This window comes from Scyliorhinus torazame, chromosome 17, assembly GCF_047496885.1.
Source record: "Scyliorhinus torazame isolate Kashiwa2021f chromosome 17, sScyTor2.1, whole genome shotgun sequence".
Lineage (NCBI taxonomy): Eukaryota > Metazoa > Chordata > Chondrichthyes > Carcharhiniformes > Scyliorhinidae > Scyliorhinus > Scyliorhinus torazame.
In genome coordinates this window covers 81,137,448-81,158,749 of record NC_092723.1, presented here as the reverse complement: position 1 = coordinate 81,158,749, position 21,302 = coordinate 81,137,448, and the positions used below count along the sequence as shown (strand labels likewise).

At 45.4% G+C, this 21,302-nt stretch overlaps 1 protein-coding gene across 1 annotated transcript in view; it reads right to left on the bottom strand.

Annotated features, from left to right (window-relative positions):
• The window catches only part of LOC140393976 (26S proteasome non-ATPase regulatory subunit 13-like), a 92,655-nt gene that overhangs the window by 21,949 nt on the left and 49,404 nt on the right, over positions 1-21,302 (bottom strand). The window contains exons 7-8 of the mRNA XM_072480686.1: positions 19,001-19,172; positions 5,521-5,600 (exon numbers count right to left, since the gene is read on the bottom strand). Coding sequence (XP_072336787.1) covers positions 5,521-5,600; positions 19,001-19,172 — 252 coding nt within the window. The remainder of the gene's footprint in view (positions 1-5,520; positions 5,601-19,000; positions 19,173-21,302) is intronic.

Below are 21,302 nucleotides of genomic sequence, written 5' to 3'. Positions count from 1 at the left end.
CAGTTTTGGGCCCCGTATCTCAGGAAGGATGTGCTGGCCTTGGAAAGGGTCCAGAGGAGGTTCACAAGAATGATCCCTGGAATGAAGAGCTTGTCGTATGAGGAATGGTTGAGGCCTCTGGATCTGTACTCGTTGGAGTTTAGAAGGATGAGGGGGGATCTTATTGAAAGTTACAGGATACTGCGAGGCCTGGATAGAGTGGACGTGGAGAGGATGTTACCACTAGTAGGAAAAACTAGAACCAAAGGGCACAGCCTCAGACTGAAGGAAAGATCCTTTAAAACAAAGATGAGGCGAAATTTCTTCAGCCAGCAGTGTCATGTGAGAATACCTTTAAGAAATGGGTGTGCATATAAATATCTGTAGTACCTTTAAGAAATGGGTGTTTACTACTGCAGTGATGTCAGAGAGTGGGTGGAGCTGGGCTGTCTGTCAGCTTTTTACTTTCGTTTTCGAGCAGGCTGCAGGGTGTGTTTTAGTTTTGTTTTCAATGTTGGAGCTGAAGCCAGACCAAGCAGGTGTACTGCTGTTCTCTCTGCCATCAAAAGACTATCTCTTGATCATTTGGTGAATTCAGAATTATAAATGGTTTCAGTAGTGACTTTAACCTGATGTGCTTCTGATAAAGGTTTTGTTTTTAAGCCGTATGGATGTTAAAAAGGAAAGCTTAAAGGTTTACTTAGTGTTGTGGTCTTTGGGGGTTGCATTTGAATTAATGGTTGCTAAGATGTTCACTGTATGTTTTAAAAAGGTTAACTTGAGTTCATAGAATAAACATGGTTTTGCTTTAAAAAATACTTTTCCATTTCTGCTGGCCCACGCATGTAGAGTGGGCCGTGTGCTCCCCATACCACGATCTAGTAAAAGTTGTGGGTCAGATGAACTCCATGATACACTTTGGGGTTCTCTAAACCCTGGCCCATAACAGCAGGTGGTGAATCTGTGGAACTCTTTGCTGCAGAAGAATGGTGAGGCCAAAATCACTGAATGTCTTTAAGACAGAGATAGATAGATTCTTGATTAATAAGGGATTTAGGGGTTATGGGGAGAGGTAGGAGAATGGGGATGTGAAAAATATCAGCCATGATTGAATGGCGGAGCAGACTCGATGGGCCGGGTGGCCTAATTCTGCTTCTATGTCTTATGGTCTTATGAGCAGCAAGGGGGCAAATTATGATCAGGACCAGGGTGCAATTCCGGCCTTGGGTGACTGTATGGAGTTTGCATGTTTCCCAGTGTCTACGTGGGTTTCCTCCCCACAGTCCAAAGGTGTGCAGGTTAGGTGGATTGGCCATGCTAAATTGCCCCTTATTATCCAAGGATGTGCAGGTTAGATGGGGTTATGGGGAGAAGGCGGGGGAGAGTGAACCTAGGTAGGGTACTCTGTCAGAAAGTCGGTGCTTTCTCGATGGGCCAAATGGCCTCCTTCTGTGCTGTAGGAATTCTATGGTTCTAAATCGAACAGCAGTGCCTGAACTTTGAGCCAATTGGCACAAGGTAAATCAGGTTAGAGAGTTAAATGTGTGGCTCGAAGGTTGCTGTGGGAGAAATGGCTTTCGATTCGCGGGGCTCTGTCATCAGTACTGGAGTAAGTGGGAGCGGTACCGATGGGATGGTCTTCACCTGAACTGTGCTGGGACCAGTGTTCTGGTGAGTCATACAACTAGTATAGTAGTCTAAATAGTGGGGGTGGGGGGGGGATGGTGTAAATCAAATGAGGAGAGATGTAGTAAATTAAAGGGAAGTGACAAGGCAATGATATATGGTAGCGACAAGGGCAATGATAACCAGAGTATGGCAGGAAGGAACAGAGCATACAAACCCTAGAGTGAATCAGAACATAAGGCCAGAGTTTGCACAATTAGTAACTAATAGAACTAAAAGCTCTGTATCTGAACACGCGCAACATTCATAACAAAACGGATCAATTGTCAGCTCAAACAGGAAGATAGCCATTATAGATATGTAGCTACAAGGTGACCAAGGCTGGGATCTGAACATTCAAGGGCACTTACATTTCAGAAGGACAGGAAACTAAGAAAAGGTGGTGGGTAGCTGTTAATTAAGGATGCTATTAGTACAATAGTGAGAAACCACCTGTGGGAGTAATTTATATCTAAAAGTAACTACATTTAGGACAAAGCATACAGGAAGAAAGGCACTGCATAATCATGGGTGAATTTTCATCCACATAACGATAAGACAAATCAGATTGACAAAGGTAGCCTGGAAGAGGAGTTCAGAAATAAATATCGACAATGCTGGATAAACTCAGCAGATCTGGCAGCATCTGTGGAGAGAAACAACTCAGATCTAAATGATCCTTCTAAAGAGGAGTTCAGAGATTGTTTTCAGGACAATTTCTTAGAGCAACACATTCTAGAGCCAATCAGAGAGAAAGCTATTCCAGACTTGGTAATGTGCAATCGGACAGGATTAACTCATGACCTCATAGTAAAGGAGCCTCTTGGTGGCAGTGGTCATAACATGTTTACATTTCACATCGAGATTAGGGGTGAGAATAGTCAGTCTAAACTTAAGGAAAGGTCATTAAAAGGTTAAGATGACAGAGCTGGCTAAAGTTAAGTGGGAAATTAGGTTAAAAGGTAGGACAGTAGACATGCAGTGGCAGACATTTATGGAGAAATTTCATTGATACTCAGAAAAGATACATTCCAGTGAGAAAGAAAGACTCTAGGAGAAGGCTGCATCATCCTTGGCTAACTAAGGAAGTTAGTTAGAAGATAATATCAAATCAAAAGAAAAACATACAATTCTGCAAAGATTAGTAGTAGGTCAGAAGATTGGGCAGAACTCAAAAATCAGCAAAGAATGACTAAAAATAATGAGGAGGAAGAAAGAGTTTGAGAGAAAGCTAGTTAGAAACATATAAACAGATAGTAAGAATGTATATCGGTATTTAAAAGGGAAAAGTAAACTGAGCATTGGTCGTCTGGAGTGGGGGAATGGGGAATTAGTAATGGGAAATAAGAAAATGGAGGATGCATTGTACAGATGTGTGTCTGCGTTCACTGTGGAAGATACAAATGACATTCCAGAAATAAATGTAAATCAAGAGGTGAAAAGGAGGGAGGAACTTAAGAATTACAATTGCCAGGGAAGGTGTATTGAGAAAACAATTAGAACCAAAGGTGTACAAGTCCCCACAACCTGATGGACCACAACTTTAAAAAAAAAGTGGTCTTAAAAAGTGACTGCTGAGATAGTGTATGCATTAGTTGCAATTTTCCAAAATTCCATTGATTCTGAAAGGTCCCATCAGATTGGAAACCAGCAAATATAATTTCTCTTTTCAAGAAAGGAGACAGAACAGGCTAGTTAACTTAACATCTGTCATGGGGAAAATGTTAGGGGGCAGGTTTAGCTCAGTTCGCTAGACAGCTGGTTTGTGATGAAGAGCAAGGTCAATAGCATGGGTTCAATTTCCATACCGGCTGAGATTAATCATGAAGGCCCTGCCTTCTTCAACCTGACACCTTGTTTGAGGTGTGTCACCACCAGTCAGCTCTCCCCCTCAAAAAGGTGAAAGCAGCCAATGTCATCTGGACTATGGTGACTTTACTGACAGCTAGAATCTATCTATCAATAATAATCTTTATTAGTGTCATAGGTAGTCTTACATTAACACTACAATTAAGTGACTGTGAAAATCCCCTAGTCGATACACTAAGGCACCTGTTCGGGTACACAGAGTGTGGGCAGGATTCTCCCCTACCCGGCGGGGCGGGGGGGTCCCGGTGGGACAGAGTGGCGTGAACCACTCCGGCGTCGGGCTGCCCCAAAGATGCGGAATCCTCCGCACTTTTAGGGGCTAGGCCTGCCCTGGAGTGGTTGGCGCCCCGCCGGCTGGCGTGGAAGGCCTTTGGCGCCACGCCAGCCGGGGCCGATGGGACTCCGCCGGCCGGCGCGAGTCCGCGCATGCGCGGGAGCGTCAACGGCTGCGGACGTCATCCCCGTGCATGCGCGGGGGGGGGGGTCACCTACGCATCTGCCATGGCAGGGGCTGATGGTCGGCGCGTAGGAAAAGATTGCCCCCACAGCACAGGCCCGCCTGCGGATCGGTGGGCCCCGATCGCCGGCCAGGCCACCGTGGGGGCACCCCCTGGGGCCAGATCACCCCACGCACCCCCCAGGACCCCGGAGCCCACCCGCACTGCCAGGACCCGCCGGTAAGGGACCTGGTTCAATTTACGCCGGCGGGACTGGCATAGAAGCAGCAGGACTTCGGCCCATCGCGTGCCGGAGAATCGCCGGGGGGGGGGGGGGGGGGGGGGGATGTCCGCCGACCGGCGCGGCGCTATTCCCGCCCCCGCCGAATCTCCGGTGCCAGAGAATTCGGCAGCTGGCGGGGGTGGGATTCACAGCGCTCCCCGGCGATTCACCGACCCGGCGGGGGTCGAGAATCCCGCCCAAAGATTTCAGAATATCCAATTCACCTAATAAGCACGTCTTTTTGGGACTAGTGGGTGGAAAGCAGAGAAACCCATGGGGAGATGGTGCAGACAGTGACCCAGGGCCAGGATTGAACCCAGGTCCTTGGCACTGTGAGGCAGCAGCGCTAACCACTGCGCCACCGTGTCGCCCAAGGAAGGCACTCAGAAAATCTTTCTGCAATCAGGCAGAGTCAACACTTTCCTTTCCCTTTTTTCAATCAAGAACCTATCTAATTCAGCCTTAAAAATATTCAATGACTCTACCTCCACTACTCTGGGGAAGCAAATTCCACAGATTTACAGTCCTTTGGGAACTGAAAGGGAAAGGAAGTATGACTAATTTATCAGAGTTCTTTGAGGTAACAAACAACATGAAGAAAGGGATGTATGAGAGGCATTCTTATTGAAACGTAAGATCCTGAGGGGACTTGACAGGGTGCATGCTGAGACTAAAATTAGGGGACACATTTTAAAAATATAGGGACCCCATTTCAGATGGTTAGGAGGAATTTCTCAAAGGACTGTAAATCTGTGGAATTTGCTTCCCCAGAGTAGTGGAAGTAGGGTCGTTGAATATTTTTAATGCTGAATTAGATAGGTTCTTGATTGACAAAAGAATCAAAGGTTATAGGGGGTAAACAGGAAAGGTAGAATTGAAAAGGTAGGCCCACAATCAGATCAGCCATGATCTTATCAAATGGCAGAACAGGCACTCGGGGCCGAATGGCCTATGCCAGCTCCTAATTCATATGTTTGCCAATCAGATCAGCAAACACAATGGGCTCCTCATAATGCACTGCTAAAATTTAAATGCGCAGTATCACACACAGCACTAAAAGGCGATTAGCAATGCACTGAACATAACAAATTCACATCACTATTTCATGAATTCTACAGCTTTTAAGAACTGTACATTTAAGAACAATTTCATAAATGTATACAACCCACAGGGTGGGAATCCCATTTGCATGCTCAGTAACCATAACAATTCTGAAGCACTGCATGTGGGAAGGAAATTCATGAGCAAAGTCAGGACTGATTGCAAGTCCTCTCGTTTGATACTCACCAGTTCACCAAAGTTATAAATGCCTTCACCGAGTAGTGCAGCCAGGCCCAGAGTGAATGCTCTCTGCTGCTGTGAACCCACTATCGAGAACGAAAACAAACAATTAAACAACTAGCTTGAGAACTGCTTCATACTAAGCACAAGTGGAAATTAAATGCAACAAGCATATGTCACCCAGTAAAACAAACATTTCACCAAGAGGACTCTGCCAAAGTTATGGTAAGCAAGGAACTTGTGATGGCACAGATAAAAGTAAAGACAATACTGGAAAGGCTGGATGTGGATAAATCACCTCGTTTGGATGAGAATGCACCGTAGATTGTTGAAGAGAGCAAGAACTTGTGGAGGTGCTGGACAATCTTCTTGGTGGTGCTAAAGGCAGGCAAGTTGCTAATTTTACACTCTTGCTTAAAAGAGACAAGATAAATCTGGCAATTATAGGTTTAACAAGTTTCAAATTGGTAGTGGGAACCTCAGAGAAACAATAATCTGGGAGGAAATTACCAGCCACTTGGATAAGCACAATATAACAAAGGAGATCCAACAGAAAACTACTGAGGGCAAACTAACTTGATTGAGATTTTTCATGAGGTAACAGTGAGGGTGCATGAAGGGGATGCAGTATGCATAAGAACTAGGAGCAGGGGGAGGTCATCTGGCCCTTCGAGCCTGCTCCGCCATTCAATAAGATCAGCTCCACTTACCTGCCTGCTCACCATAATCCTCAATTCCTTTACTGTTCAAAAGCCTACCTTTGCCTTAAAAACATTCAATGAAGTAGCCTCAACTGCGTCACTGGGCAGGGAATTCCAGATTCACAACCCTTTGGGTAAAGAAGTTCCTCCTCAACTCAGTCCTAAATTTGTCCCCCTTATTTTGAGGCTTTGCCCCCTAGTTCTAGTTTCACCAGCCAGAGCACCTCCCTGCATTGATCTTATCTATTCCCTTCATATTTTGTATTTCTACAAGAAACCCTTTCCTTCTTCTAAATTCCAATGAGTATAGTCCCAGTCTGCTCAGTCTCTCCTCTTAAGCTAATCCTCTCAACTCTGGAATCAACCTAGTGAATCTCTTCTGCACCCCTCCAGTGCCAGTACATCCATTCTCAAATAAGGGGACCAAAACTGTACACAGTACTCCAGGTGTAGCCTCACCAGCATCATATACAGCTGCAACATATGCTCCCTGTTTTTAAACTCCATCCCTCTGACAATGAAGGACAATATTTAATTTGCCTTCTTAATTACCTGCTGCACCTGCAAACCAACTTTCTGTGATTCATGCACAAGGACATCAGTCTTTCAAAAGTCATTTGATACTACATATTAGGTTTGCAAGCAAACTGGGCCAATAGGCTGAAGGGGGCTGTAGGAGTATGGTACAAAATTGGCTATGGCAGTGGTTCCCAAACTGTGGTTCGTGGACCACTGATGACCAGAGTACTGCAGGTGGTCTGTGGAAAAATGAATACAATTTGGCGCTAATCATGTATCATAATCAATATTACATTATTATTCACAATGTAATTTGCATCACAAACATCCTTGTGTAATATAATCCGCAATATACTTGAGAATGTGCAACGTAAATAATTACAAGTAGCCCGTTGATATATTAGCTTGACTATCGTCATCCGTAGGCGGTGTAAAAAATGTTAAAATGGCTTGCGTACTTTGAGGTCTGCAAAAGCTTTTGGTGACGATCTATGGTCCGCATAAAGTAAAAGATTGATGACTGCTGGGCTAAAGGATACAAGTTGTGGTAAATGACTGGTTTGGGTCTGAAATGCACTGCCTGGAGTGTTGTGGGGGCAGGTTCACTCAAGGCATTCAAGAAGGCATCAGATTAATAGGGGAAGATTGTGGTGTAGTGGTATTGTCACTGGACTAGTAAACCAGAGACCCAGAGTAATGTTCTGGGGATCCAGGTTCAAATCCCGCCACAGCAGATGGTGAAATTTGAATTCAATTTTTTTTAAAAAATCTGGATTCAGAAGTCGAATGAAATCACTGTCGATTGTCGTAAAAAACCATCTGGTTCACTGTTATTTAGGAAAGGAACTCTGCCGTCTTTACCTGGCCTACATGTGACTCCGGATCCACAGCAATTTGACGAATGTGATATAAAATAGTTACTTTAGAGATATTAGTTAATGTAATGTAGAAATAAGCCACTTTGATTCTGGCAGATAGAGACAAAGGGATTTGAGACCGCATGGAAAAAGCAGGAAGAGGTGTGTCTATGAGAGTGATGCTGCATTGATAGGGGCCAGAGAAAGGGATTGGAAGTGAGCCAATCAGAATAGATCAAACAAGTCAGGAGGGACATAGGATGACCTATGGGTGTCGAGTATGTGAAACTTGATACCATTTGAATTGATTTGCAGAGATCCCTTTGTCTCTTTGTTCATTCGCTTTCTGGGATGTAGGAGACTGGATGTCTCTTATGTTTCTGTGAAATGAATCAAGCTTGCAAGCTGAATAAAATAACTTATATTTACGTGCAAATCCATCTCGACTTTTATTGAGGCCAGACTGACGGAGAAAGAATTTTGGGAATCAACATTTGGTGCCGAAAACCGGGATTTCTCAGGGCGATCCTGATCCAACTGCGAAATCAGAATTAGACTGATTATGAACAGGAGGATGGGGAACAAAGGGCCCTCAATGTAGAACTGGAAAACGACCGCGCATTGATTGTTCCCCTCTTCTTATCGTCTGATTAGTCTGGTCACTCGCGGTTGGCACAGAAAGACCGCCTCGACGAAATCACAGTTCAGTCTGGGGATTAGCAATTTAATTGATGGGATTTCATATTGTTGTTTCGGCTTGGGTTAGGGTTTTGGGTTGATGTGACATCTCAAATGATGATTCAATTCCAAGTATAAGGGTTCAGAGGCTGATGGGACTTCAGTAATGAAGGTTCAGTCTATTATATGGGTTCAGGGGCTGATGGGACTTCAGTACTGAAGGTTCAGTCCAGTATAACTGTTTTTAAATCTGAAGATGGTTCAACTCTATGTGAGAGTGTTTTAAATATATAGTTGATTAAACTAAAATTGTCTCCTTGGACTGTATTGGCGAAAAACGCAGTTCCGAGGACTAGTTGAGATTGTGGGGAATGCTGCATATTGGTTGAAGCAGAAGTCTCTCAAAGGGTTAACAGCAGCAGGCAAAGTGAAAGACAGACAGTGCTTCTCACTCAGGCCTTGAGATAACAGCACCAGTCGCTAGTGTAATCGGATACCTTTCCTTTGAGTCAGTGAACACCAGCAAAGTTACGTTTTGAATTAATTAAAGGAAACCAGTGGGTTTCTCCACCTCTTTGATAAAAGTTATTATTTTCGAAAGCAATTGATTGAAATTGCCAGAATCTTAAGTTTTACTTACTTGAAATAAGGTTTATCTCATTTTATCTGGAGATGAATAGAAACTTAAAGAAGATCATGGACACCATTTTAAAAAGTGTCAATCTGGAGATGATAGTTGATTTTGCTAATACTTATGTGTATGTAAAAGAAAAAAAAACTTGTTAAAAGAAAAATTGTTAAGATAAAGAAATAATTAAGTTGTAAATGTTATACAAGTTTGTGTTAAGCAAATTGTAAATTTAGTTCTGAGTTGAGATCACTGTTCTCACTGGAACGAAGGAGGTTGAGGGGCGACCTGATAGAGGTATACAAAATTATGAGGGGCATAGACAGAGTGGATAGTCAGAGGCTTTTCCCCAGGGTAGAGGGGTCAATTACTAGGGGGCATAGGTTTAAGGTGAGAGGGGCAAGGTTTAGAGTAGATGTACGAGGCAAGTTTTTTACGCAGAGGGTAGTGGGTGCCTGGAACTCACTACCGGAGGAGGTAGTGGAAGCAGGGACGATAGGGACATTTAAGGGGCATCTTGACAAATATATGAATAGGATGGGAATAGAAGGATACGGACCCAGGAAGTGTAGAAGATTGTAGTTTAGTCGGGCAGTATGGTCGGCACGGGCTTGGAGGGCCGAAGGGCCTGTTCCTGTGCTGTACATTTCTCTGTCTTTGTCTATCAGAGCTAAGCTTGCAAGTTGCAGTAATTCAATTTGAATTTTCAAACATTTTTAAGTTTAAAAAAAAAAAGAGCAAATAGAGACAGGAAGGACCCGGGTCACACAAGAGACGAACTACGTAGTTCAATGGCTGGCCTTGAATTGACAGAAGAAGAGAAATTCAATAATTTGGAAAAGTCAGTAAAAGTTCCGTCTGCACCCATAGCATGGTCTGCGCTCATTCCAGAACCACCAGAGTACAATAATATATACCCAGTCATTGCTCACCAGATTTCAAATATGCCAGAAACTCAAGCCCTTTTGGGTGATAGTGTGAGTCCTGATTTACCAACTTCACAACCGGAAGAGCAAAAGGAACTCTGTCCCACAAGCCCAGTTAGCTCTAGGACAAGATCTCGGACAGCGAGAGAGGGGCTTGACGCTCACCAGAAACAATTAAGCATATCACCTAAGTCTCCCCAAACTAAGGAGAAATCACAAGATACGGGAACAAAGGAAGCTGAAACAACTTTGTTTGAAGAGAAAGAACTCCCCCTAGTGACAGGGAGAGACGTTGAAGTCTTGGAACAACCAGGGGAAATAGCTAGAGTGCCCCCTGGTGACATTCGGAGACAGTTACCGATTAGGAAGATGCGAAACCCTGACCCAGGGACTGCGGGAGCGAACCCCACGATAGACGTTTACTTCCCATGGACACCCAGTGAGATGATGGCTATTATGGCTACAATCCCAGATAGAAAAAAATCTCCTGCTGCCTTCGTGGATTCCTTGAGAACTACCATCTCAATTTATCAAGCTGATTCAAGGGACCTCTGGGCCCTAGTCCAGCAGATTTTAACCCCAGCAGAGTACCGCAATTATCTTAACCACTTGAATTATGCTAGTCATGCCGCACTCCAGCAGGCCTATGCGTTAGACGACGATAGAAGGACATAGATCTTGAATGCGTTGAATAGCACATTTCAAAGGCCCATAAATCTTTGTTATCTTAGACCTAAAACCTAGGAAGACTGAAGAGCCAGAGGAATTTCTGGAGCGTTTTAATGAAATCTACCGGGGGCAGTCAGGCGATTTGCTGTATCAAAATGGTCAGAATTCCCCTCAATACTGTGCTATGTTAATGCATTGCCTACCACCTTCTGTGGTTACTGCTGTGAAATGTAATAACATGAATTGGACAGAGAACGACCCTTCCCAGATGGCAAGGGCAGTCAGATTTTACTGGAAGGAGGGTGTAGACCAAGAAGGAGGCTCAGTTACAAAGGTTAAGACTGAGTATGTAATGAAAAAGGATGATCTGCGACCCCAACAAGCGGCAGAAATGGTAGTTTACCAGCAGGAGCCCCAATATAGTGACTTTGGGTGGGTGGATCAGCGAAGAGGAGGATGAGACAACAGTGCTATATTTCTATCACCCCCCAGTGGTGGACGTTAGACGTTGAACAGTCACTGCATCACGTTACCCTGGCCTATGACAGAACTGGACGAAACAGGGAGTTGGAGGACAAATACCAGCCATTACTTGAGACCGAATGGCCAGTCAAGGTTACAGCCACAGTCACGGGAAAAGAAGGTACAGCCGATTTTGTTACAATACCACCACATTTATGGCCACAGTCAGCTTCGGTAAACCCTCATATTACACGTCAGGTCCATGACCAGTACCATGCCAGGGATATGGGGCGAATGGTCAGGAGGGCAGTGGATCATTCAGATCCAACAGACTACGCACTTCAAGTCATGCCGGACGGCACTACCATAAAATATTTTGAGGACCCTGAAACGATTAACACTCGACTGCAGCATCACAGGGGACATGATGTGTTGGAATATGTCAATCCACAGGTCTGGGCGGAATACCCATCACAAGTGGGAAAGACAAATGTTACACCTATTAAGGTGATGATTAAGGATCATGTAAAGCTACCTTCCATTCGACAATACCCCCTGAAATCTCAAGCTGCTCCATCAATAGATAAATTAATTCAAGAGCTGTTGAAACAGGGTATTTTGGTCCCTTGCCAATCAGAATGTAACACCCCCATACTTGCTGTGCCTAAACCAGCCAAACCAGACCAGTGCCGATTAGTACAGGATTTACGTTCAATCAATGCCATCGCATAGCCATTACATGCTCTCACCCTCCAACAGGATATTACGTTGTATAGCTCCCACTCGGTCATCGCGCTACTGAGGCAACTGCAGACTCAGCATCTTACCGCAGCTCGTCAGAATAGGTATGAGATATACCTTTTGAACAATCCACGTCTGACATTTAAATACTGTACCACTATCAATCCAGCCTGTTTTCTTAGCGGTCCCCCTGTCCATGAGGACGCGCCTGGTCACGACTGTTTAGCCTTGATTCAGGAAACTACCACAATAAGGGGCGATTTGAGTGACATTTCGTCAGAACAACCTGACATGATTATGTGTGGTCAAATATCCCACCGGGGTTTAGTTAATGACCTACTGCAGGCCCTCCTTATGCCAGCGCAGATTTCCGGTATTAAATGCGCTGCCCACACGAATGGTACAACCCCAGTTGACGTTGGTAATGAACGAGCAGATCGTGCAGCGCGAACAGCCGCGCAAATTCAGCAAGTGATGGTGCCTAAGATCTTTAGTCAGACTAAACGATCTACTATATGTCTGCTTCTGACAAGTCAATGCCAACCATCCAAGACGTCATAAGGTTACAGGAGGACGCTCCTGAGAGTGATAAACAAATGTGGAAACGGTTAGGTTGTACATATGATTCGGTTTCCTCTTTATGGACCACGCCTGCACATCAAACTTGTATGTCTGATGTGCTGGCTTTATGGGTCATTGAATGTGTACACTTTGCAACTCATTGTGGGGATCGAGGGACTAGTGATTTGTTGCTGGACACTTGGTGGCACCCTAAAATGCAGGGGTTGGCCCAAAGTATCAGTAATCGGTGTTTGATTTGTCAGCAATATAACACCGGAAAAGGTATCCCTTGTGGGAAGGGGCAAACCCCGTTGCCCAGTGGTCCCTTTGAGACGCTCCAAATGGATTACATTGAGTTGGAAAGGTGTCAATGTTACAAATATGTTTTGGTCATTGTGGATGTGTTCAGCAGATGGGTCGAGGCGTATCCGACTATCGATAATAAAGCTGCTACTGTGGTTAAAGTCTTGATGAGGGAAATCATTCCCCGGTTCGGTATACCAGCTCAGTTAAGTTCTGATAATGGGCCTCATTTTATTGGACAAATTAACAAGGAGTTTTGCTCCCAGTTAGGCATACGCCAGCAGTTACACTGTGCTTACAGACCGCAGGCGGCCGGGTTGGTTGAGAGACACAATCAGACCCTCAAAACTAAATTGGCTAAATTAAGAGCAGACACGGGACTGGCATGGCTTAAGTTGCTCCCCGTTGCCCTCTTCCAGCTGCGGGTTACACCTGCGGGACCGGCCCGGCTCTCTCCCGCCGAGATTCTTTATGGCAGGCCTCTTAGAACTCCCTGGAGCCTGCAGGTTCCCAGACTGGTTCAGTTTCATCAGATGACTGAAGAAATGACCACCTATGTTCTAGCCCTCACGCAAGTGCTCAAGGAACTCCATGGCCAGGTCCGCGCGGCTCACCAGCCATTGCCCCCAGTACCTAGCTCACTTTCAGTCCAGCCCGGTAGTTATGTCATGGTCAAAAATTGGACTAGGAAGGGGTCGGAGACGTGATGGGACGGGCCCTTCCAAGTTCTCCTTACCACCCCCACAGCAGTTAAAGTGGAGGGGCGAAGTGCTTGGGTCCACCTACATCATTGTAAATTGAGTCCATCTCCACTGCTGTAAAAGGTCGGATACTAACCTGCCTCCCTTCTCCAGTGCTATTTTACAGGTGTGGAGCATGATGGAGTGGCTACGCATCGTCTGTCTGATATTTGGCCTCACTTAGTTTGGCGTGTTATTGGCGATGGACATGGAAAAGGGGAATATTATGTATCTGTGTAGCCCCAACCAATCTACAAGGATACATCACCTATGCAAAGGTGATGTTCTTCGCTGCCCCCATATACGAGGACATGGTATCGACTCATGGAAGGTCATCAAAGTTAAGGAGAATGCAGGAGTCATGAAGCAGTTGCACCGGTCCCGGCGATGGGAAGGGAACATTGCATGGACATTGCCTTGTTTTTGGAATACATGTAAATTTGATTTTGGATGTGTTAAGAGTGGTACAATAAAGGTAAAATCAGGCTGTCAGAAGAGTGTAGGAAGAGGCTATGAGAAAGAGAAAGGGACTAGAGAGAGGACGGGGCGTATGAGAAGGGAAGTACGTAGGTTACCGGGAGATACACTTAAGTTAATTAAAGGCCAAACTGAGGAAAACCCGGGTAGTATGAATCTCTTCTACCAGATTTACCACCGTCTGTATGGCCAGGGACGGGTTGTCTGCTACCCAAACCCCGCAGCGGTGTCGAGGTTATTTTCTGTTTCACCGCTTTGGGGCACTCCCCAAACGGTGGTTCATTGTCAGCATTCCGAACCACTGCCCGATCAGGTCACTCTTCCTTACGATCCGGGTTCAGCACCACCGGCTATTTGCCTTCCCCTTCCTCGGGATAATTCCCATTCACAGTACGATAGGCTGCGACGGTGGAGGGCGTACATACCTAGCCACTTCACTCCCAATAGGGATTCCCGGTCGTACGAGAATTGCTTCAGCATTGAAGGATACGGCTGTTTGCTGGTGGAGGTGGACACAAATATAACATGTCTGTTTCCCACCTGTACGGACAGGAGGTGCCATATCACCCAGGCGTCTGGCTAATGCGTTGGTTACAACACCACTTGCGTTCCATTGAACGCCGGCCTCCAGCTCCTCTGTGGCTGGGCGAATGTCTCTCATATCACTGTTGGGACTAGGGCTTTCCGCATTGCTGGGCGGCCCGAATGGGCATTTCAAAGTTGGATAAACTGGGCTACTGGGGGGTCCTTACGCAACCGATATGCTGATTGTGATGCTAGCCTCCACACGGAACAAGGATACTACTTTTTATTTAATGGTACAGCGACCAACGTTTTGTCACCCCCATTTCCCCGCCGAATTGCTATAGGGACTCTAGTCCCTACCACAGTCCCCTGCCCTTCGGCGTGGAACCTGCATAATCAGTTAGCACGCCGGGCAGTCTCTGCTGAATTTGCGAGAACTGGAAAAAACCTCAGGTTCTTGCACCCAACCGGGGCCACTCAGCCGGGTGGGGCATTCTGAGCGTATTGACACTGGGAGGTGTGGGGGGTTCCTTGGCTGTCAGTGATCGGAATTATTTTATTTGCGGCCTTACCATCTTGGGAAATGAAACCTTGGGAGCCCTCGGGGCAATAACTAAGGAGTTGTCTCAGCTACGGTTGTTTGCAATGCAGAACCGGTATGCTCTTGACTATCTTCTGGCCCGTGAGGGTGGGGTATGCGCCATAGTACAGGGCAAGTGTATCATGGGAGTTCAGGACTTGACCGCTAACATCACTAAATTTATGGATCGCATACGGGATCACTTGGGCGGGATGCAGGATCCTGGCTCTTGGGGTAACTGGGGATTTGGAGGATGGAAGGACTGGTTGATAAACATGGCCATGTATCTAGTGGTAGCTATTGGCTGCATCTTTGTGGGCCTGGCCATCCTTAAATGTGTGATGGGTAGAATGCGGGGTGCACTGGATCAGATCAGCGCCCCAATCACCGAAAAAAAAAGATTTAACTGTTAAAATCCATGAGGGTGAGGCAGATGAAGGGGGGCTAAGACAGGAATTGGAAATGCAGCGACGGATCTTTTTAGATGAGGAACCGTAGCTATGGATTGGATAGTTCGGTTATCATGGAATGATAAAAGGAGGGAATGACGAATGTGATATAAAATAGTTACTTTAGAGATATTAGTTAATGTAATGTAGAAATAAGCCACTTTGATTCTGGCAGATAGAGACAAAGGGATTTGAGACCGCATGGAAAAAGCAGGAAGAGGTGTGTCTATGAGAGTGATGCTGCATTGATAGGGGCCAGAGAAAGGGATTGGAAGTGAGCCAATCAGAATAGATCAAACAAGTCAGGAGGGACATAGGATGACCTATGGGTGTCGAGTATGTGAAACTTGATACCATTTGAATTGATTTGCAGAGATCCCTTTGTCTCTTTGTTCATTCGCTTTCTGGGATGTAGGAGACTGGATGTCTCTTATGTTTCTGTGAAATGAATCAAGCTTGCAAGCTGAATAAAATAACTTATATTTACGTGCAAATCCATCTCGACTTTTATTGAGGCCAGACTGACGGAGAAAGAATTTTGGGAATCAACAATTTGGTTGACTTTTAACTGCCCCCTCAAAGGTATTTAGGGAATAAATGCTGGCACACGTCCCATGAATGAATTTAAAAAAAAACATGCAAGGGTTACAGGGAATGGCACGAGTCATTGGGGAGCCAGTACAGAGACAATGGCCAAATGGTCCCCTCCTGCTCGAACAATTATGATTCTGTTTCTCGGACTGGATGGAGTGATGTTTCCCAGGGTACATTGATGTTTTAAGATATACAGCAATAACTTAGACGTTCAGGGCACAATTTTGAAATCTGCAGGTAATACAAAACTGGGACTAGTAAACAGCAATGGTAGTGCTAGATTTCAAGACGACAAGGAGACAGGTGGAATGGACAAGCATATGTGAAGAGGAGATTTGGCATATTACTAAAGATAAACTGTTTCCAATGGCTAAAGGGTCAATGACCAGAGGGCATAGTTTTAAGATGGCCGACAAAGGAACCAGAGGTGACACGAGGTAGAAGGATTTTGTAAACACAGCAAGTGGCATGGATTTAACTGGAGGATACAGATTTAACAGCAGCCTGCAAAAGGGAATTAGATAAAATCTGGGCCATTGTGGTGTGTTTTGCTGTACTCCTGATCACCAGTGAATTAGTACATTGCAGAAGGAGGTTATTTGGCATGGAATTGTGTCATGGGATCTTTTCTGTCCACATGGGTGGAATGGTAGCACAGTGGTTAGCACAGTTACTTCAAAGCTTCAAGGTCCCAGGTTCGATTCCCAGCTTAGGTCACTGCCCGAGCGGAGTCTGCACGTTCTCCCAGTGTCTGCATGGGTTTCCTCCAGGTTCTCCGGTTTCCTCCCACAGTCCAAAGATGTGCAGGTGAGGTGGTTTGGCCATGCTAAATTGTCCTTAATGTCCAAAGGTTAGGTGGGGTTACTGGGTCAGGGTGGAGGTGTGGGCTTAAGTAGGGTGCTCTTTTCAAGGGCCGGTGCAGACTCGATGGGCCGTATAGCCTCTTTCTGCACTGTAAATTCTATGAGAGCGCAGATTGGGCCCATGTTTAGTTTCTTAACTGAAATACACCATCTCATTACTGCACTGGATATCATCAATCTTGAATTTTACGTTCAGATTCTGGACTGGGGCTTGAACCTGCAGCCTTCGGACTCCTAGGCATAAGTGATACCAACTGAGCCATGGCTGCCTTAAGGGGCAAGAGTGGTGTCTATGTGATATGGTCAGTAAAATCATAAAGCTGTACCTCTATAAAGAATCAAGGTGATGATTTAATTACACATAGCACACAAGAGTAAATTACTTACTAAATTACAGAGGCAGAGTACCAGACAACTTTCATGTTCCAATGGAATCAGGCTTGCTGCTCTGCTTAATACAAACAGAGCCTGCGTGCTCACGCACACAGACACGCAAGGAATTTGTCTAAAAGCAAAAAGCATATTTTGCACCTTGCAGATAAGGTTGTGTCATTCTGACTGCTGGATTGCTCCCATTTCATTCAAAGTCACTATTGCCTGCCTGTGTAGAAACATGGGGCGAGATTCTCCACTCCCGCGCCGGTTGGGAGAATCGCCTGGGCCGCCGATATTTCCCGGGACGCCAGTCCGACGCCCTCCCGCGATTCTCCCAAGCGGCGGGAACGGCCCCGTCGAGTTCCGCGGGACGCAGGCCGGAGAATCGCCGGAGACACCCAAAATGGCGATTCTCCAGCACCCCCGCTATTCTCAGGCCCGGATGGGCCGAGCGGTCAGGCCAAAACGGCGGGTTCCCCCCCAGCGCCGTCCACACCTAGTCGCTGCCGTCGGGAACAGCGCGGGAACGCTGGGGGGGTGGCCTGCGGGGTGGGGAGGGGGGGATCCTGCACCGGAGGGTACCTCAAATGTGGGATGGCCCGCGATCGGTGCCCACCGATCGTCAGGCCGTCCTCTCTGAAGGAGGACCTCTTTCCTTCCGCGGCCCCGCAAGATCCTTCCGCCATCTTCTTGCTGGGCAGACTCGGAGAGGATGGCAACCACGCATGCGCAGGTGACGCCAGTTATGCGGCGCCAGCCGCGTCATGTATGCGGCGCCGCCTTTACGCAGCGACAAGGCCTGGCGCGTGTAGATGACGCGGCCCCGATCGTAGCCCATTATCGGGCCCTGAATCGGTCGGGATAGGGGCTGTATCTCGACGGCGTTCACGACGCCGTGGGCACTTCAGCGCGGGAGTGGAGAATCCCGCCCAAGGTCTCTAAATGGTCTTGCCTTGAGAGACATTTTGAATTCATAGCAAAGTTAAGATTCATAATTACCCAACGTATTCCTCCACATGGAATGCAAAATCAGAAACAATGATGAAAGCAGAATCAACATTAGTTTGGAGAAGGTTTGTGGATAAAAAATGGAGTGTCATGTGAGAGTACCTTTAAGAAATGGGTGTGTATATAAATATCTGTAGTGAGAGTACCTTTAAGAAATGGGTGTTTATTACTGCAGTGATGTCAGAGTGGGTGGAGCTGGGATGTCTGTCAGCTTTTTACTTTCACTTTAGGCTTTTTGCTGCAGGGTGGGTTTGGTTTCATTTTAGTTTTGGAGAACCTGCAATTACAGCAGGATCTGTGTGAATCTCTGCAAGCTTATGAGTGTCCATTTGCTGATTTCAACGTGGTAACTGTTCTCAGTAGTGAAGTTAAACCTGAGGTGCTTCTGTTAAAAGTTTTGTTTTCAAGTCTTATGGATGTTAAAAGGAAAGCTTAAAGGATTACTTAGTGTTGTAGTCTTTGGGGGTTGTATTTGAATTAATGGTTGCTAAGATGTTCACTGTGTTTTAAAAAGGTTAACTTGAGTTCATAGAATAAACATTGCTTTGCTTTAAAAAACACTTTTGCTTTTCTGCTGTACCACACCTGTAGAGTGGGCCGAGTGCTCCCCATACCACAATCTAGTAAAAGTTGTGGGTCAGGTGAACTCCATGATACACTTTGGGGTTCTCTAAACCCTGTCTCACAACAGGAGAAAGAAAAACTTAAAGGAGGAATGAGAAAAGAGCGAGACATTATGAAGCGTCTCTGTAATCAGCTCTTGCAAAACCAGCAGTCACTAAAAGAGCTGAACTGCAATATTTCGAAAAGGAACAGAGCTCGACACTTACTTGACAAGTCAGCGAGTTCGGTGCAGCCAAGATACCGCAGAGCCTCCCTGTAGTAAGCAGCATGATCACCCACCACCTGATAGTAACTGCTGGAGGTATCATAAAACCTGCCGTGGACGGATGTCACTCCTGGCAACTTCTGCAGCATCTCGTCAACTTCCTCAATGATTTTCTAACAAGTGGAAGGATCAATGCAACAGGTTAGAGTGGGAATATCACTGACCAAAGGAAGAGATAATGACCTCATGGAAGATTACAATGCACACGAGTATCACATCTTTTAGGTCTGTACACGGCCTCCAATTGAGATACAGTGAAACCTGGAAATTCTATAACACCTTTCGGCACTGTCATCAAGCTTTTTTTTTTTTTTTTAAGGCTAATGCCTCAATTTTCAAAATGGTCATTGTACGTATTGCAAGAAATTTAGTAGAGTTCTTTACCCAGTATCCTTGGAGACTGAGAAACTACTCTCTCCCTGGGATATAGAGCCTTGCAAACAGGTAATCCCAGAGACAGAGTGGTTTCTCTGCTGCTATTGATACTGGACACAGTAAGAAGTTTTACACCAGGTTAAAGTCCAACAGGTTTGTTTCGATGTCACTAGCTTTCGGAGCGCTGCTCCTTCCTCAGGTGAATGAAGAGGTATGTTCCAGAAACATATATAGACAGATTCTTACTGTGCTCACCCCAGTCCAACGCCGGCATCTCCACATCATTGATACTGGGATAAGCAATTCTGTCACAAAACCCTTACTGTCTCATACTGACCCACTATGCCCATGTTAAGCTGTAAAAGAGCTTGGTGAATTCAAGGCCGATCATAGTTTATAACTTGCAAATGTATGTGATTTCAGAATGCCTCTTGTATATTTTAGCATGCAAGTTATTTGCTGCTCTCAGTATGTTTCTATATTTTGGAGTATATTGATTCATACAGGTTTCACATACAAAGATATTCTCGGTAGATTCAGATTGTCCATGAAGCTCTCAAGTGTATTTCATAACCATTTATCTTTCACTGAGCACATTTTCACAGCAGCTGTACAGAATATTCCAGCGCCTGAACAGTACAAAAATCACAAATGCATAGGAGTGATTATTTTTTCTGGAATTAAAGGAATTCTCAATATGTTCAACATCATTCATGCCCCTTGGTAGTAATACTGCCCAGTAATCACTTCAAATTGTTCAGCAGACTGTAACATTGGAGAGGTCAAGTGCCACCTTCAGTAAGGAAGGCAGAACACTTATAGAACACAATTTACATGCTTAAGACATACCAAAATACTTTGCAGGCAATCTACTACTTTTGAAGGGTAGTCTGGTGTTATGAAAGCTAATCTGTGCATAGCAAAGACCCACAAAGAGTACACAAAGGAATGGAGTTAGTTTATTTCAAGGGTGTTGGCCAAGGGGTAAATATTGGTCAGGCCAGCAGGAGAACTTTGTTCTTCACAGGCTGCTACGAGATATGTTACACTGATCTGACTGCATCTTAGTTTAAACACTCATCAGAAAGACCCTCCCTCAGTCTAGGACTACAAGCGTGGCATCCTACTTGACCCCAAGCTAAATTTCCAACCCGACTCTCTGCATCACCAAGATTGGCACTTCCACATCCATAACATTGTCCATCTCTGTCCCTGTCTCAACTGAAACACGCCTCCATGCCTTTCTTACCTCTGCACAATTTTCTAATGCTCTCCTGGCCAGCCTCCCACCTTGAACCCTTTGTTAACCTGAGCTCATCCAAAACTGCCACCTTTATCCTAACTCACATCAAGCGCAAGGCAATGAGACCATAATAGAAGCAAGAGTCGGCTATTCTGCGCAATGACCCTGCTCCACCTATAAATTAAATAAGATCATGGTTGATCTTATTGTAGCCTTAACTCTACTTTCCGGCCTGTCCCAAATAAACCTCCGCTGCCTTGTACATCAAACATCTGCTAACTCGGCCGAGAATATTTCCAAAGGCCCAGTCTCTTGTGCTCTCTGTGCAAGACAATTCCAAAGATCCATGTTTCTCAGAGGAAATCCTCCTCACTTCCAAATTAAATGGGAGATGCCTTATTCTTAAACGGTTTCCCCTAATTCTAAATTCCTCCACAAGGGGGAATATCCTCTTAGCATCTACCCTGTCATTTTCTAAACTCCAATGAACATAGGGCCAACCTGCCAACCCTTTCTCATTAAGAAAATACCTTAATTCCAGGAATCAGGCGAGTTAACAGCCTCTCAGCTGCTTCCAAAGTAAATATACCCCTTCTGAAGGAAGGAGACCAAAATTGTAAATAGT